Here is a 17035-nt window from a genome sequence, read left to right on the forward strand (position 1 = left end):
GAAACATGGGCACAGGACATAGGACCGTTACTCTTCAGATTTGAGCCTTAGCTGAGTTTCAACCTCCTTTCATGAGAAAAATCCCACTCAACATCCCCTTACACAAGCCTAAGTGATCTTATATTACACTGGAAGTTATTTGCTACCCTATGTCCTTGAGATAAAAGTCACCACTAAGAGCACTGATACCGCATTTTTTTTTTTTTTGCAATTTGTATTATTGCGAAAAGGACCAGGGTTTTGAGAATACCAAACTTCTTAGCCCATTAGGAATTCTGTTGATAGTCATGTTAATAGTATAAAGATCTGAACTGATCTTTTTCCAAACCCAGCTCTTAGTAAAGCTTGGAGACAGTCAAATTTTTAATCCAAATGATTTTTTAAAACTCAAATCTATATGTAACTGTATTACCAACTTCTTTCATGTTCATTTAGTCCAAGTAACTGCCTTTTTGTTGTTTTGTTTTAAAGATTTATTTGGGTGGGGGAAGTGCAGAGAGGATGTGGGGCTCCATCTCCCAACCAGGAGATCATGACCTAAGCCAAAATCAAAAGTTGACCCACTGAACTACCTCGGCGCCCCACCTTTTTGTTGTTTTTAACCAGTTCCTAAATATTTTGGAACTTGGTTTTTTAGAAGTTTCTTTTGGTTCATGTTTGAATCAGTGTTTCCTTCTTTAGTAAGATTTAAAATTCTCTTTTAAACTGAGTTGTTTTTAGTGAAATACATAGTAGTTATTTGTAATCTTAAATTCTAGAGGTTTTTGTTTGTTTGTTTGTTTGTTTGTATTTTCTTAGATTTGTTCATTTATTTGAGATAGAACTCAAGCAGGGAGAGGGAGAAACAGATCCCCTGATGAGAGGAAGCCCTCTTCGGGGCTTTATCCCAGAACCCTGGGATCATGACGTGAGCTGAAGGCACACACGTAATGGACTGAGCCACCCAGGCACCCCAAATTTTAGAGTTTTGAAGTGGAACTTAGTTTTCTTGTATTTAGAAAAAGCCCTTAAAATATTTCTTGTGAACTGTAGCAACTTTCATACACTTATATGCTTTTAAAACATGTTTAATTTAGTAATATGAAACATGAGAGCTACACAAGGGCTGAGGAAACAGATGTTATCTGTACTGTTATCCATATTTCTCTACAGATTAAGATTGTTGATATAGCCATCTACATAAGATCCTTACAAACATAGTTACAAAGTTGAGAGAAAGCAGGTTGGGAATTGCATTTCAAAATATATCCTGCAGAGGTCAGCAGAGAGCTTAGACTTTGTTTTCTCTTTCTGTAATAGGGCTTTCCTCGCCTAATTTCCAATTACTTATTATTCCGGGCAAAAGTAAATAAAAACAAGCAGTATCCAGACCAGAAAAAGTAATGATTATTCTTCAACTCTAGTTTATCTGAATTCCAGAATTCTGATTTCACCTTAAAAAGAGGAGAAAAGGTAAGTAGCCTTTCTCTATAGAAGGGAAACCATGTTCTCTTTACCTTCTTCATATTTTAGGAAAGAAAGCATCAAATGCTCCATACAAGCAGAAGAACAGAGGTTATAACTATAACTGGTCTTTGGAAACCTGTATTTTCACCAAAAACGGGTATCTTTTACAGGCTTAATTATTCCCAGAAAACTCAGTTTTTAAGTTTATAAATTCTAGATTTTCTGTGCAAAGAAAAGATACTTAACCAATCTGTGCTTCAGTTATGCAATTAGTAATATTTGTAAGTCATGCCTTAATAAGCTGTGAATAACATTAAACAATTGAAATAGGACCGCCTCTAAAACTGAAGCAGAACTATTTTATAATCTTTTTACTTACTTGCCTTGTTATAAAAAGGCTATAGGGCAAATAGTCTCTCAACTTTTTTATGATTTCCTTCTCTGCAAAGTGTTCCCATTTATTTCACAAACACTAGCTGGGACCAGGAGACCCATCTCACAGAAGGCCGGCCAGCCAGCCCTGACTGAGCACCGAGTGTGCACCGAGTGTGCACCGAGTGTGCACCGAGTGTGCTGACGGCGGTGCATTTCCCATCTTACCTGGAAGGTGTGCTGTATCAGGAGCTGGCAGACCAGACTCAAGCCTGTCCGGCCACTGATTAACTCTGCAGCTTTGGACATGTTTCTTACTCTGAGACCCGGCTTCCTCCATCTGTAAGATGGTACTAGTAACACACACTTCATAAAGCTGCCCAAGTAAGTAACATGCATGAAGCTTCTAGCACAGGGACAGGACACTGTTTTCCTTTCTTTTTTTCACTGGTGTTCTTCAGTTTCCTCCTAAGAAAACAGAGGAGGAGAAGTTAATGACCTCAAAGGACCCGTTCAGCTCTCTGGTTTTATGGAGCGTTGTTGGCGCCAGGATCCTCCCAGGCTCATCACTCAGGTGCTCATTGAACATCCTCTGTTTGTCGTTGCCTTGTAAGATGCTGTCTGCAATCGTCTCAGTTACATTTGGAAGACAACCCTGAACATTCAAAATGAAATGAAGATTGTAGGGTGGGTGAATTGGGATTTTTGTGCTGTGACTCTCACCATTAAATCCTTTGTGGCTCCTGTAGGCTTTCAGTTTTTACATTTTCCTCAGCTAAAGGAGAGAAATGAGAGAAATCCCTATTTTGGCCGTACCTCTTTCAGAACTAAATAGAAAAACACTGGAAAGAGATGTCAGGTAATAGACCCATGAGATCACCCTAGCAGCTTCTTCCCTACTCTCCCTGAGTGTAAGGACTGTATTCCCTTATGAAACTCAGTGGCCATCAGGTATGGGCCTCACTTGGATCATTTTAAGCCAATGAAACTGAACAAGACTCATGGGTTCTAGCCTTTCCTCTTTGAGGGCTTGAGCAGCTCGATGTTCTTACCTATAAGTTATGAATCAGGGAACGGGCTCTGCCCATCGCTTAGCTCCTTCTGCTTCACCGCTGTATAGTACTGGCTTCTCCACACCGTCAGCCGGCCTTAAAGCCAAACATATCCGCCTATGTGTGACAAGCATGGGCAGGTAATAAAGGATAAATGATGAAATATAGCCAATCACCATTTTTTTTTAAATATCTCAGCAAAAAGATGAATTATTATCATCTTGACTACAAAATACATTGGTATTTATAGAAGAGCAGCATAATGCTTCCTATAAGAAGTTATACCATCCTGCAAACCTTAGTAAATTGTTTTTTATAGATTATTTGTCATTCTAAATAGTCTGTGCTCCCTACTTATTCTGCTTGGTATACCCTCTGTCTTTAGTCCACTGAACTAGCACACTCCAGGGCCTCATTAAACTTGTAATCACTAAATCCATGCAGCTTTTCTTACCCTTCTTAACCTTTTTGCTGTAATTAACACCTTTTCTTCCTTTGGCATCTTGCTATGTTGCTTTTCTGCTGACTATTCCTTTTGCATAAGTCTTTTTTCCCTTGGCATCTCTCCAAAGTTAGATCTTTAGACCCTTGTTCTTTTTGTCCAGATTTTCTCTCCCAAGCATCTCATTCACTCCTAGCTCCCACTCTGATCCCTGTGTATGTGACTCCCCAGTCCAAGTCTGCCCTCTGGCCTCTTTCAAGTCTTTGTCCAGCATTTCCAAGTACTAGCCCAGTATTTTCATTTTCATGTTCTTCCACCACGTCAGTAGATCTAAAAATGAAACTCGGAATTTTCTTTCAAAGCTCATTCTTCCGTATTTCTTTATGTGCATTAATAGTTCTCCTCCTAACTTTAAAATTGTGGGCATCTTTGACTTTTCAGTGTGTGGCCCCTTGCATGTGTCCTTTTCCTTTCCCACTGTCCCTACCTTAGGGTAACTTCTTGGTAACTGATTGTGATTTTTGTATTATGTTGCCAGTCGTTTTTCAAACCATCTGATAGATCAGCCTGCACATAACATAACTTCTGTTATCTCTCACCTGCTCAATAAAATCCTCTGCTCATCTGTCTTCACCCACAGCCCATGACTGCAATGTGTGAGCTCACTCCTTCATGCCCTTCTGGGAGATCCTTGCACTTTTCCCTTACTTGGGCCCATGAAGAACATAACGTGGCCTTCCAGCTCCAGTCAAATAACATCATACAATGTCTTCTGTCCCATGTTTCCCAGCCCTGTCTCTGCTCAGAAGACTGCTGGAAGCGGCTTCTCCTGCTGAGCGCCTGTGGCACTTGGTAGCTAGCTGTACAACTGACGTGGGAATTTTCAGAAGCTGTCTGACTTCTCTCTTGGGGTAGCCTACGTTTACATAATGGTCTGTTAGCACTTTAGGAGCAAATAGGAAATCTATTTCTCGTCTACGATATCTAGAATAGCGCCTTCTCCGTAGATTGCTCAGATTTGTCTGATCCTATTAAATCCTGAGAACAGAAACTTTTTTGCAAATTACTGGCATTGTGTCATCCATAGTAGTGTACAGTTAAGATAAAGTCCTCCCTTCCAAGACAGGGACAGTCTGCTGCTCCGCAGGCCTATCAAGTCAACATAAGCGGTGTTTTTCCGGAGAAGAGGCCGTCATTAATGTGTGACCTGAGGTAAGCTACCTCAGCGCTGTGGACCTCGTTTCTCTACCAGTAAAGTGCAAGTCACCTTTCTAAAACGGCCTTTTGACTCTTTTAGGACCCGATCGGGATTAGTCATTTCCGAATAGAGCAGGATTCCGTTATTAGAAATCGCCTTTTTGTGTTCAGGGTGTGAAACATGTGTCCCACGGGAAGCGCGCTTCTGAGGCACACCGGGAAGGCATGTGCCCTGCGGGAGAGCCGGCTGACCGACCGCCGGCCGGCCCGGGGACCGCGGAAGGGCCCGGCGGCTCGGGCGGTGCGGAGTGCGCTCGCACCAGACGCGCCTCGCATCGTCCGGCTTGTCGGGCGCGCGCTTACCGGGCCTGACTCTCAGCCCCTGACTAGAAGTTGTCAGGTTGCCGCCGCTGGGTCTCCTTCCGGGGGACACGGTCTGAGAAGACACCCGTCTGTGGCGAGCGCTGGAGCAGGTAGCGCGGACAGGCGGTTCGTTCCCTTCCGGAACGCCGCCGAGACCGGGAAAGCCTGGACAGGCACCCAAGGTCCCCTCGAGCCTGGAGGGGCTGCAGAAACCCCCAAGCTCCTGCAGTCTCCTGGAGCCGCCTGCAGGAGGAAAGGGAGCGCCGGGGGCCGGGGCCGGCACGCTGGGTCACGTGTGCGCAGCTCCGCCCCCGCCCCGCCCCGCCCCGCCCCGCCCCGCCCCCGGAGCCCCGAGGTCTGGGTGGATCGCGCGGCTGCGGCAGAGCGGTGGCGGCGCGAGGGAGCGCGGAGGCGGATGGCCGCCCGGGAGCCGGGGCCTCGGAGGGGAAGCCTGTGCGCCCGCGGGGCCGCGCGGTAGGGCGGCTCGGCTCCCGGCGACTGAGGGTGTGCGGGGCACCGAGGGCAGCATGGTGGCTCATGACGAGGTGGGAGGTCTGCTGCCCATCAAGAGGACCATACGGGTCCTGGACGTCAGCAGTCCGACCTTCAGAGAGCAGGAGGTGAGTGCGCGGCTTCCCGAGACCCGGGCGAGTCCCCCAGCCTGTGAGCACGGTGACCCTACACCGCACTGCGGGCCTTCGTGGCGAGGCCGGACCCGGATTTCTGTGCGGGCATGAGGTTTCGACTCAGCGAAGCCGGAGTGTACTCGGACTTTTATACAAAAAGGACTTTAAATGCGTACGCGGCTGAAGTTGGTTAAATTGGTCACATTTCTGATGCTTAATACTTTGTTCTTTTTAACTTGCGCTTCTATTACCTAGTCTGAGGACCTGTGTTTCGGGGTAGAAGGAAAATAAGAAAACCTTCGGTGCAAGTTTCACACCAGTGAACAGATGGAAACTGAAATGCTGTCTTGTTTTTATTTTTCTCTCCATATCTGATAAGTTTATGTGTGCAACTTTTTTTTGAAAGGAAAAAGTTAAAACACTTAAACCATGAAACCATTATTTCGGTTACTTCTCCCCTTCCTGCTTTAATTGTCTGAAGTCATGGTTTTAAAAGTATTTATGAACACTTAGAAAAATAAGTCAGGTGATTTTTGTGCCATTTTATTTAATTTTGACAGTTGATCGAATACTACATGGATCCTCCTATTTTTACTGCTTACTCTATGGTATATGCCACATTATCACCTTGAGGACAGTTGGTGTTCCTGCGTTCAGTTAACTGGATACTTCTTATCTACATTGTGCTAATAGTCTTGCAGTTATGTACTCGCATCCAGACTTACCGAATGGTACATTTTCAATACGCGCGGTCTGTCCTGTGCCTCAGCAAGCCATGTATCCGACGTACACACATCTTCTGGTAGTTCCGGTGCTGCCATCTTTAGGAGTTGTGCTTTCCTTTGGTAGACTTTAGCTTTGGGTTTTTGTTTTGTTTTGTTTTGTTTTTCCCGTTTGGTTTTGGTTTTTACTTTTATGTTTCAGTTTTCTCAAATGTGTAAGCATTTCCTTTGAGTAGGGCAAATCATACATGGTCATCAGTGTAAAGACTGAAACTGATCATCTTTTGGACCATCAAGAACTAGTCTTTTTTGGTTGGTATTGGGCACCAGCCATATTTCTGGCATATATTTATACCAAAAATTTAAAACACAGGAATGTTATTAGGTTCTTAGTACTAGCAATAACAGCCTTTAAATAAATGACTAAATTTGACTATTTCTAAGTAGAAAGCAAAGAAATCCTATGTAATTTTAACTCTTTTATCCTTTTATAAATATTTTTTCTTTTCTTTTTTCTTATTTTAAAGTTCTTGCCAATGAGAGATTATGCATCCAATAACCCAAACAAATAAACCCAGATATATACTGGGTTTTTTGTTCTTGTTTTTAACTATGATTTTTTTTTTTAAGTAAACTCTATGCCCATTGTGGGGCTCAAACTCATAACCCCAGGGTCAAGAGTCTCATGTTCTACTGACTGAGCCCCTATTTTTTTGTTTGTTTGTTCTTAAGTGTTGATTTGGTTGACTATAGAAGAGACCCTCCTAGTCTCTTTCATGACGTTAGTAGAAAAAAACTTTTTATTTTAAAAAAAAAACTGTATTCACAAGTTTTCCATGTTTTTGTTTTTATGTGCAAGGTACATCCTAGTAAAAGACTTAGAATGCATCTTAACAATGTTCTGTTTACAACTGGATTAGCAAAATAAATTGGTTAAAAAGTCAGTCTAAAAACAGATTCGCCAAAATAATGCATGTGATTGCCTGGCTGAACTAGATAGTCTGGTTAAAACCTCGCCAAAATAAACAACATAAATCTATGTTCAAGGTATTGGGGTATTTTTCCATCTCTGTGAACTTTGGCCCTGGTGGAAGATTGGCTATAGGAGAAAGTTCTTGTGTATGGAAATCTTGTTGGTATTCCTTGTTTATTCTCCTAGATGTTCGGAGTGTCTTTTGAGGAGAGTATATAGTTTCACCATCTGCACTGGCTTTTTTTAAGCTTTTTGTATTTGCCACGACACTGTTAATAGCACTGCAGACTGGTAATAACAGCAGCAGTAAAACCTCGTAAGCCTTATTTTTGTGATGGTGAAACAGGTAGACTCCTGCCCCTCTCTGCCTTCCTCACCTCGAAACACTGTGCCTGCATCCTGTGTGTGCAAAGTGGCAAATGTGGATGTAATACCAGTTCTCAAAAAATTCTGTCTTTGAAATAGTTTTGTGACCAGTGCTAATGTTTAGGTTCTTAATAACCAAACCAAGATCATTTGGACAGTTCATCTGGATCTCTAAAGAAAAACTCCTTTTGGTTGTAGCTTACATAGGTGGAATCCTAACCTGTATTTTAAAAGAAATTTTTGTGCCGTCCTTTAAGGTGACCCTATAATATAATAGGTGACTGCCTAATCTGTGTCACTTCGCTACAGAAATTTCTTCTGTGTGATATTTTTTCTCAAATACTGTATGCGTATCCTAAGGTTAGAGGTGAACCATCTTCAGCTTTACATTTCAATCATACTTTTTAAGTTATTGAAATTTTTCATATTCTTGAAATATATATTCTAAAAGTTTGTGTTGTGTCTCCTAAACATTCATCACATATGTCCTTTTAGGGAGGGAGTGGGTCCTTTACTTTTGGATCTCCAAAAACATGTGTGAAAAGTACAGAGGTAGCTACCCCGCCCCCCATTCCTGATTTAGTACTGCTCTTACTTACTTACTTACCAGGGCATTTGAAGAGTCTTTTGCTCTAGTGACTGAGCTAGCCTGGAACTCTTACCAAGACAGTTGAGATCAGATGAACTAAGACTGTCCTTTGTGAAGATGGGAGATAGATGGCTTTCTGAAGAACTGTAGAACACATTTAACTACCAAATACTGCTCACCGTAAACAGCCCACCACCCTAAGTGGACTGCGTATTAATTTCAGAAAGATGTTTTAGATATATTTAACATCTAACTTTTTTTTACTTTTAACTTTTTATTATTTATTAACATTTTATTGTTTATATAATTGTTATATAATAACTAGCATTCAATTAAATCTTAATTCTGTAGTCTTAACTTTAAATACCACATAATTTTGAGTTACCAGGAAATAAGTAGTTGAACAGTAACTGATCCTATAAAGATAAGAATTTTTTATCATTAACCTGATTTTAATAAAATAAAATAAAATGGGCCCAAAGCTCTTGTCCTCCCATCCAAACTAACTTTTCTTTCCAAGTTCACTGGGAAGAGCACATTTCCAAAGATGTGTTAAGTTGAAATGACTGATCTTGTGACTTATTAGGAAGTCAAATTTGTTACGTTTTAAACAGGGAAGAGGAATTAACCCGTGTTTCCAAAAAGTAGAACAGAACCTTCTGACAACTGCTTTGTTTCTAGTTAGCATTGGCATATCTTACTTTGTGAGGAGGTAATTATATCTCTGCTCAAACAGAAGACTCTTTGTACTGTCTTTACTAAATAGAAAGGAATGCCTTCTGCCGGACCTTCTGCGCATGCATGTGTCACTTCAGTCTTGCACAGATGTGTGTTGTAAAGGCATCCGCACATGTCCTTGGCCACACAGTGTGTCATTTTACTACATATCTTGAAGGCTTCTTTTTTAGTTCATTTAACATTTGCACATTAGTGGTTTTATATTCAAAGTTTTACTTTGGGGTTAATTACTTTGTTGGGAGAGAGTTGGTCTATAACTCTACCTCTTAGGGCCTTCAAAGACCGGAGCTGGTCTTTGAAGGCCTTATCTGCCCAGTCTCCTTACTTTGTAAGTCACATTCCCTTCTGATATGAATGTGTATCTTTAGGAGTTATAATAGGTCTTGCGTCATTGAAGATTCAAATCATTGAAGGTTCTTTCCAGAGAATTTTAACTCTTTCTGCCATTTTATTCTTAAATTAGTAGTAAGAGGACTATTTTTACTCCATTTTCTCACCCCTTAGTTTTTTTATATGACATTAGTCATATCAAAGAATTTTTAGAAGAAAAGTTTTCATCTGTCATTTCTCAACGGTAATTTTTACATTTTATTTTTATTTTATTCTTTATTTTTAATTATATATCCTTCTGAATTATCATCAGAATTATTTTGTCAAGTATGCCACAGTTGTCAAAAGCACCAAATACAAATAAATATATTCCTTAGACATGTAAAAAGACAGACCTGCCTGATGTTCTTTATTTCAGTAGCTGTAGGAGTCACCTAATGCTGTCCCTCCATTTCCCTAGCAGTAAAATTAAAATAATGTGATCTGTTAAGCTTTGAGATTCTTGAATGATTAAGTGATGTGTTTACTAAAGTATTATTTTTGAGACAATATGTGTAGAATAACTATTTCTTCTCAGCTTGTATTTGTTTTTCCTTGAAGTTAACAAATTAAATATTTGAAAGAGAACCTAATTACTCATAAATCCCAGTGTTTATGTAGTAAGTGGAAATATCTCTAAGAATGTTAGTAATAGCAGAAACTTAATGTGTTCTAGGCATTGTTCAGGCCACTTAAACATATCTTACTTAATCTTCACAACAACTGTAGAAGAGAAGGTCTGATATTGGTCCCATTTCACATATGAGAAGACTGAGGCCCAGGACATTCCCTAGCAAGTGCTAGAACCAGGATTTGGGCCCAGTCGGTCTGATCCAGACCCTGAGTTCTCTCCTAACCCTGTCCCGCCTCTGCTTGCGTACATCCCACAACAGGGATGCTCTTCCTTCCAAGTTGGCCCGTTCCAGCAGCAGATAGGTTTATTTAAAAGCTATTCTCTAACTGAAGTACTTAAGAATGAAATGATATGATGTCTGGGATTGGCTTTAAAATAGGTGAAGCAATTCTCACACCAAAAACTGCTGGAAGCCGAGGGATAAGTACTGGGATCCATGATGCTGTTACTTTTCACTTTTGTGTGTGTTTGAAATTTTTCGTAATAATAAGGTACTTTTTAAAAGTGACTCTCTATATTAAACTAAAAAGTTCTATAGAATTCTGGAATCTAGTGTCTTTGTTTTCATTTTAGTTTTTCTTTTGTGCAGTGATAATATTTGTTCTGTTCTCAAAGTGATACTTAGCTGGCCTTTCTCATACCATTAGTTTTTTTAATAGTTTACTGGTTACTCAATAGTGTTCTTAGTATTTTAACAATAAAGGACAATATTCATTTTCAGAGTTTCATGTTTCTCTATTTTATAATGTACAAATACTGGTTTTTGAGAGTGTTCAACTTTGTCCAAACTTGTTTGAAACCATTACACCTAAATACACATTTAGTGTAATCTGTTTTTGTTTTTACAGGAGCCAAGCAATAAAAGAGTTCGACCTCTCGCTCGGGTCACATCCTTGGCAAATTTGATCTCTCCTGTAAGAAATGGAGCAGTCCGGCGCTTTGGTCAAACAATACAGGTAAGCAAGGGATGGGGCTGAGAGGTGAGTAATGTAGTAAGGGGACTTTGTACAGAAGCCTAAAATTTGTATTTTTCTTTGAGTTGTTCAAACAGTTTTACACTGTTATATTTGAACATAAAGTTTTGGGGTTTTTTTTTTAACATGCTAGTAAGGAATATTTTTACGAGAATGGTATTTATATAACTCCATTATATTACGTTACATCTTATATCAAAGCAGTCTTAGGTAGTTTTTATTCCCAGAAATGTAATTTTGGCTGATAAATATTTTAGAATGGTAGATTGAAGCTTGAGAAATTCTCAGAACTTTGTTTTTAATTTGTCTATTTTTTTTTTAAGAAAAAAGGAATAATTACTATATCCTTTAACTCTCTCTTTTGTTCACCTCTTTTTCTTTCTTTTTTTTTTTTTTTTTTTTTTAATTTTAAGTCATTTACCCTTCGTGGTGACAGCAGATCCCCAGCTTCTGCCCAGAAGTTATCAAGCAGATCAACAGTCCCAACACCTGCCAAAAGGAGAAGCAGCGTCCTATGGTCAGAGATGTTAGACGTCAATATGAAAGAGTCTTTAACTACCAAAGAAATCAAACGACAAGAGGTAAGCTGGCTTATACTTAAAAAAAAATCGTCCCTGTGTTTTAAACATGTGTTTTGTCAGAAGAATAGCAAACTAATGCTTAAGGCAGAAATCAGCTGTGCTTTAATATCTCAGTCATGACCCATCACCCACGCTGGGCAGCAGCACTCTGAGTAGTGGTGGTCATTAAAGTTAACTCTAATGGAGTGAAGTTGTAAGACATGATGGCAGCCTCTTATTTGAGATTCCATTCTGAATGATAGTTTTCACACGGAGTCACTTTAAAAAGCACTCTTCAAAACATCAGTTAAATAATGATAAATAGCCATTGCCTATAATTTTCCTTTCTCAAAAGAAGGAATGACCTATAATGTTTGCTGGATTTTTTTTTTCCTCTTTAGGCGATATATGAAATGTCCCGAGGTGAACAGGATTTAATTGAGGATCTCAAACTTGCGAGGAAGGTCAGTAAATAACTTTTTATCACATGCCCTAGTTGTAAAAAAATATATTTCACAAATTATAAACTTCTTATATGGCTTCAAATCTCTTCAAATATGAATATCAGTAAGAGAATGTGTTTGAGTAGTTTCTTTTATGTATCACAAATAGAATCCACGCGTGGCTTTTATATAGTTAGTCATGTTTGCGTTCAAGGAAGGTCTCTCATCATGTTTTATTTGCTTGATCTCTTTGGTGACATACTTCTCCCTTCTGATAGGCCTACCATGACCCTATGTTAAAGCTGTCTATTATGTCAGAAGAGGAACTCACCCATATATTTGGTGATTTGGATGCTTACATACCTCTCCACGAAGGTAAGAGATGCCATTTAATTTTCATTCGTATCTGAACAGCATTAACGGAGGTGGTTGTTGTGGTGGTGGTGGTTGTTTAGAGAGGGCAAACTGGGTGTGGTGGGAAGGGGCAGAGGAAGAGGGAGAGAGAGAATCTCAAGCAGGTTCCATGCCCAGGACAGAGCCCGACATGGGGCTTTTTCTCATGACCCTGAGATCATGACATGATCTGAAATCAAGAGCCAGATGCTTAACCAGCTGAGCCACTCAGGCACCCCAACACAAGTTGTTTTAAATATAAACTTCTGATTTAGTGCTAAATTATTTATTTTCTTAAATAAATAAATAATAAATAAATTTTTTATTTTCCTAAATAAATTTGTTATTGATATTTCTGCCTTTTTTGCATTTCAGACTTACTGGCAAGAATAGGAGAAGCAACCAAACCTGGTGGAACAGTAGAGCAAATCGGTCACATTCTTGTGAACTGGGTATGGAGCGCATTGCTTACACAAAATAGTTTTTTACATATATGCCAAGTAAACACTGTGAGAAGTTATGGTGTTTACCTTAAAAAAATACTTTATGAATGATACGATTTTATTTGTTTTAAAAATATGTTCCTCTTTGGACACAATTCCCGTGTTAATCTGTTTTGTTCCATTAACGTTTGAGTGCCTGCTAGATGCTAGGTGCTATTCTAGGAGGGACCACTGGGGATTCAGTGATGACAGACGTCTCTACATTTATAATCTAGAGAAAGGATCGTCAAGTACATACACAGTCTCAAGGGTGGTGGTGCCCCTGGTAGAGGAACTCAGATGCCCTGAGAATAGAAAAGACTAGCATCAATTGAGGCTGAGAGAAAGTAGAAGTCATGGGTCTTCAGTTGGATTTAGTCAAATTACAGGGAAATTAGAAAAGGACATTCTGATGTTGGCTCAGAACACTACCCTCCCCAATTACCACCTGCAGGGAAATTTTCACAGCTTATTTAAACTTTGAGAATGAGCTGTAAATTCTGTGTTTGTTGTTTTCACAAAACATGTATCATACCATGTTTTCTCTTACTCTTCTTCAGTTGCCAGGCTTGAATGCTTACAAAGGCTACTGTAGTAACCAGCTGGCAGCCAAAGCTCTTCTTGATCAGAAGAAACAAGATCCACGAGTCCAAGACTTCCTCCAACGATGTCTTGAGTCTCCTTTCAGCCGAAAACTTGATCTTTGGAGCTTCCTAGATATTCCCCGAAGTCGTTTGGTCAAATACCCTTTACTGTTAAAAGAAATTCTTAGACACACTCCAAAAGACCACCCTGATGTTCAGCCTCTGGAGGAAGCTGTAAGTCCAGTAAATGATTCATATGTTTTTCAAGTTTATGTATATTAGCTGGCCTTAGAAAGGTGTACAGCGATACTCTCAAATCTTAGGCATTGGGCAGCATGGTGAAACATTCTGTTGTTTTTTTTAAGTACCCAATACAGTAATGCACTAAGCAATAAAGAGACCAAACGCACTGTATACTTACTTGTATTTTAATCAAAAGACTAGATGCTAATATCTGCTCTCTTCCACTAGCTAGCTGTATAACTTTGGGCAAATCATCTAATTTAGCTGAGGCTGTTTTTTCATCTGTAAAATGAAGGGACTGACTACTATCAGATTTCTAGAGTCCCTTCAAGCTTTTAAGTCATCTTAATAGAATGTTTTAGCCCTGCAGGGAAACAGAGTAAAGTTAATATGCTGAAAATGCTTCATTGATTTCTTGATTTTTAGATACTGATAATACAAGGAGTTCTCTCTGATATCAACTTGAAGAAAGGTGAATCAGAATGCCAGTATTACATTGACAAGCTGGAGTATCTAGATGAAAAGCAGAAGGATCCTAGAATTGAAGCGAGCAAAGTATTACTCTGCCACGGGGAGCTGAAGAATAAAAGTGGACACGTGAGCATATTTTCATACTCACTAATCCGAAGCTGTTCTTTCATCCTTCTGGCTTGTTCAGTTTTTTCTGCCTAAGTCATGGAGCAGGCTTTAAAGTGAGTTCATCAGGCAGTGAAAGAAGGGCACCGGCTCTTATTTTACAGCTATATTAGAATAGCTTATTTCATGTTTAGCTTTCATAAAGCAAACTTTGGTTTCTTTTGTGACAGAATGACTTAAATGTCTTGGTGGAGAGCATTTTATACTTTATTTTTTAGTTTTGAATCATAGATCAACTTGTTTGGCTAGGAGTTCCTTTCTAAATAAATTACTAGTTTTATAATAAAAAAGCATATCCTTCAGAAAATTTTTCAAAGAGTATATAGTGATGGAAGTAGCTTTTAGCACTACTAAACAAATTTCTACAGTAGATTGAATGAAAGCAAACTAATTTTTTAAATATTAATTATAAAAGTACCTGCTAGAATAAAATGTAAGCATGGAATTTTTTCTTTTTAAGATTTATTGATTTATTTGAGACAGAGAGCACCCAAGCTGGGGGAGGGGCAGAGAGAGAGAGAATCCCAAGCAGATTCCATGCCCTGCGTGGAGCCTGACATGGGACTCGATATCATGACTCTGAGATCATGACCTGAGCCAAAACCAAGAGTCAGACACTTAACAGACTGAGCCACCCAGGCGCCCCAGTGGAATGGTTTTTTTTTTCATTAGGTGCTTTTCAGGAAGAAGCCCAGTTATTTGGGTTTGGGGTTTTTTGGGTTTTTTTAGGTTTTTATTTTAATTCCAGTTTGTTAACATACAGGGTAGTACTAAGTTCAAGTGTACAATGTAGTGACTCGGCAATTCCGTACACCTCCAGTGCTCGTCACAAGTGCGCTCCTTCATCCCCATCACCTGTTTGCCCCTAGAGACCCAATTTATAAGTTGAGGTTCTTTTTGGAAAAAGTTGAAACCTGACATCTCTGATTTCTATCATGAAGCCTAATTGTTCTATAAAGCTTACACTTCTGTGGGACAAGAAGAACCATTAACATTTTCCAGCTTGCATTTTTTTAATCCTTATTTTGTTAGAAAACTGGTATACAATACTGGTGTTTCCAGGTGTGTTACTACTGGTAGGTCTTTGTGGTGCATGGAGTTTAGTCAGTTTTGAGTAAAGGTGAATCCTTAATCTAATGTTACATGCTGATAAAAATAAGTTTTATATCATCTGAGATCAGAAAAGTTCTCCAAGTAGAACATGCATAGCCTTGAAATCACGGTCTTTATGGGGTCATTTGTAAGGATGGATTTCACTCACTTAAAATCACAAAGTTTCACATTTAGGATGTATTTGTTTCTTGTTTCTCTAGAAACTTTACATATTCCTGTTTCAAGACATCTTGGTTTTGACTCGGCCTGTTACACGAAATGAGCGTCACTTCTACCAGGTTTATCGGCAGCCAATCCCTGTCCAAGAGCTGGTCTTGGAAGACCTGCAGGATGGAGATGTGAGGATGGGAGGGTCCTTCCGAGGGGCTTTCAGCAACTCAGATAAAGGTAAAAATACAAGCTTTAAGGTAGTTTACATAAACAGAAACTCAGAATGTAAATGAATTTAGCTTTAATCTTTAAGAATTCTGTCCTTACACAAAAAGTTGTTAACGAAATGGATTTCATTGTCCTGTACCTACCTGTTCCGCCCCTGAAACAGTTGTCAGGTTCTTTGCTGCTCTGACACCCGCAGGCGCATCGCATAAGTGACTGGTGGTCTTTACTGGATGTGTCTGCCTAACGGGCAGGCCTGGCATAGGAACGCCACCACCCATATTAAGACTGTAGGCTGACTTTATTGTTCAATAAACTTTTTAAAAAGTCTTTAACATTTTTTATTCTTCTAGCTAAAAATATCTTCAGAGTTCGCTTCCAAGACCCCTCCCCGGGCCAGTCACACACACTGCAGGCCAATGACGTGTTCCACAAGCAGCAGTGGTTCAACTGCATCCGCGCCGCCATTGCTCCTTTCCAGCAGGCTGCTGGCCCAGCCGAGCCGCAGGGCTTGCCGGAGCTCCACGAGGAGGGCGAGGAGAACAGCCCCTCTGCTGGGAACGTCCGAGCCCAGAGAAGGGTGTCCACGGCATCTAGTGTGACTCAGGTCCAAGGCGCTGGAGACGCTTCAGAGAGCGGCTGCCCAGGGCACACAGCAGAGGACATGAAGAGTGCGAAAGTTCGCCAAACACAGCCTGGCCTCCGAAAGGCGAGAGACAGAGCCCAGGTCGATGGCAAACGGAAAGAGACTCTGGTGTAAAGGAAGTTCTGTGTATTAACTGGTGGGGAGACTGTTTATTTATAAATGTGTACAGTTTGTTTTTCTTATAATGTGAGCATCGGAGCACTGCAGGACTGCTTAATACCAGTCTTAACATTTGTTATGTTTTTGGTTGGTTTGGGTGGTTGTTCCTTTTTTTTTTTTTTTTTTTTTTTTTAATGGCAGCTAAAGATACGTGCAGATTGCTATTAAACTGTAGCCTTTTTTTTTTTAAGATGTTTTCCCCAGATTATTTAGAACATGCAAACCTGGTATTTTTAATCAAATGAAATATTTATGAAATGGATTTTCTCCTTATCCTGCATTCATCATGATTCTCTAATACCAGCCAATTGTGATATTTACAATATTTGCCAAAAACCAAAGTTTTGCAAATACTGGGATTTTACCAGTGTTTCTCTGATAAACTTTGTTTGCAGATTTGAAATTGTAGCATTGGCACCTAAAATCTTCCTGCAGTGTATGTTTATGATATTTCAGAACTTACACTGAAACATAAAGTCCTTGGAGAACAAAGCATAAAACTCATCAAGTTTTCCATTTTATCAACTGGAATGCCTTA

At 39.8% G+C, this 17035-nt stretch overlaps 1 protein-coding gene and 1 long non-coding RNA gene across 4 annotated transcripts in view; one reads left to right on the forward strand and one right to left on the reverse strand.

Annotated features, from left to right (window-relative positions):
• Positions 1 to 16687, forward strand: part of NET1 (neuroepithelial cell transforming 1) — a 57913-nt gene extending 41226 nt beyond the window's left edge. Inside the window, exons 1-10 of one of the 2 annotated variants that reach the window (XM_059403993.1) lie at positions 5231 to 5492; positions 10738 to 10845; positions 11277 to 11444; positions 11825 to 11887; positions 12145 to 12241; positions 12635 to 12711; positions 13302 to 13559; positions 13995 to 14165; positions 15518 to 15704; positions 16046 to 16687. In XM_059403993.1, the coding sequence (XP_059259976.1) occupies positions 5400 to 5492; positions 10738 to 10845; positions 11277 to 11444; positions 11825 to 11887; positions 12145 to 12241; positions 12635 to 12711; positions 13302 to 13559; positions 13995 to 14165; positions 15518 to 15704; positions 16046 to 16452 (1629 nt within the window). In that variant the 5' untranslated portion in view covers positions 5231 to 5399 and the 3' untranslated portion in view covers positions 16453 to 16687. Of the gene's footprint in view, positions 1 to 5230; positions 5493 to 10737; positions 10846 to 11276; positions 11445 to 11824; positions 11888 to 12144; positions 12242 to 12634; positions 12712 to 13301; positions 13560 to 13994; positions 14166 to 15517; positions 15705 to 16045 lie in introns of those variants that run through there. The other variant, XM_059403992.1, reaches the window with a different exon arrangement.
• Positions 1304 to 5147, reverse strand: LOC132020018 (uncharacterized). 2 transcript variants are annotated; one of them, XR_009404884.1, is made up of 4 exons: positions 4873 to 5147; positions 2871 to 2987; positions 2047 to 2286; positions 1304 to 1433 (listed from the first exon to the last, which is right to left on the reverse strand). It is a non-coding gene; the product is annotated as an uncharacterized LOC132020018 (long non-coding RNA). The 2 variants fall into 2 exon arrangements; XR_009404883.1 differs by lacking the exon at positions 1304 to 1433 and having other exon boundaries at positions 1484 to 2286.
• Positions 16688 to 17035: the final 348 nt, after the last annotated feature.

The sequence above is a fragment of the Mustela nigripes genome, chromosome 6 (genome assembly GCF_022355385.1).
Source record: "Mustela nigripes isolate SB6536 chromosome 6, MUSNIG.SB6536, whole genome shotgun sequence".
NCBI lineage: Eukaryota > Metazoa > Chordata > Mammalia > Carnivora > Mustelidae > Mustela > Mustela nigripes.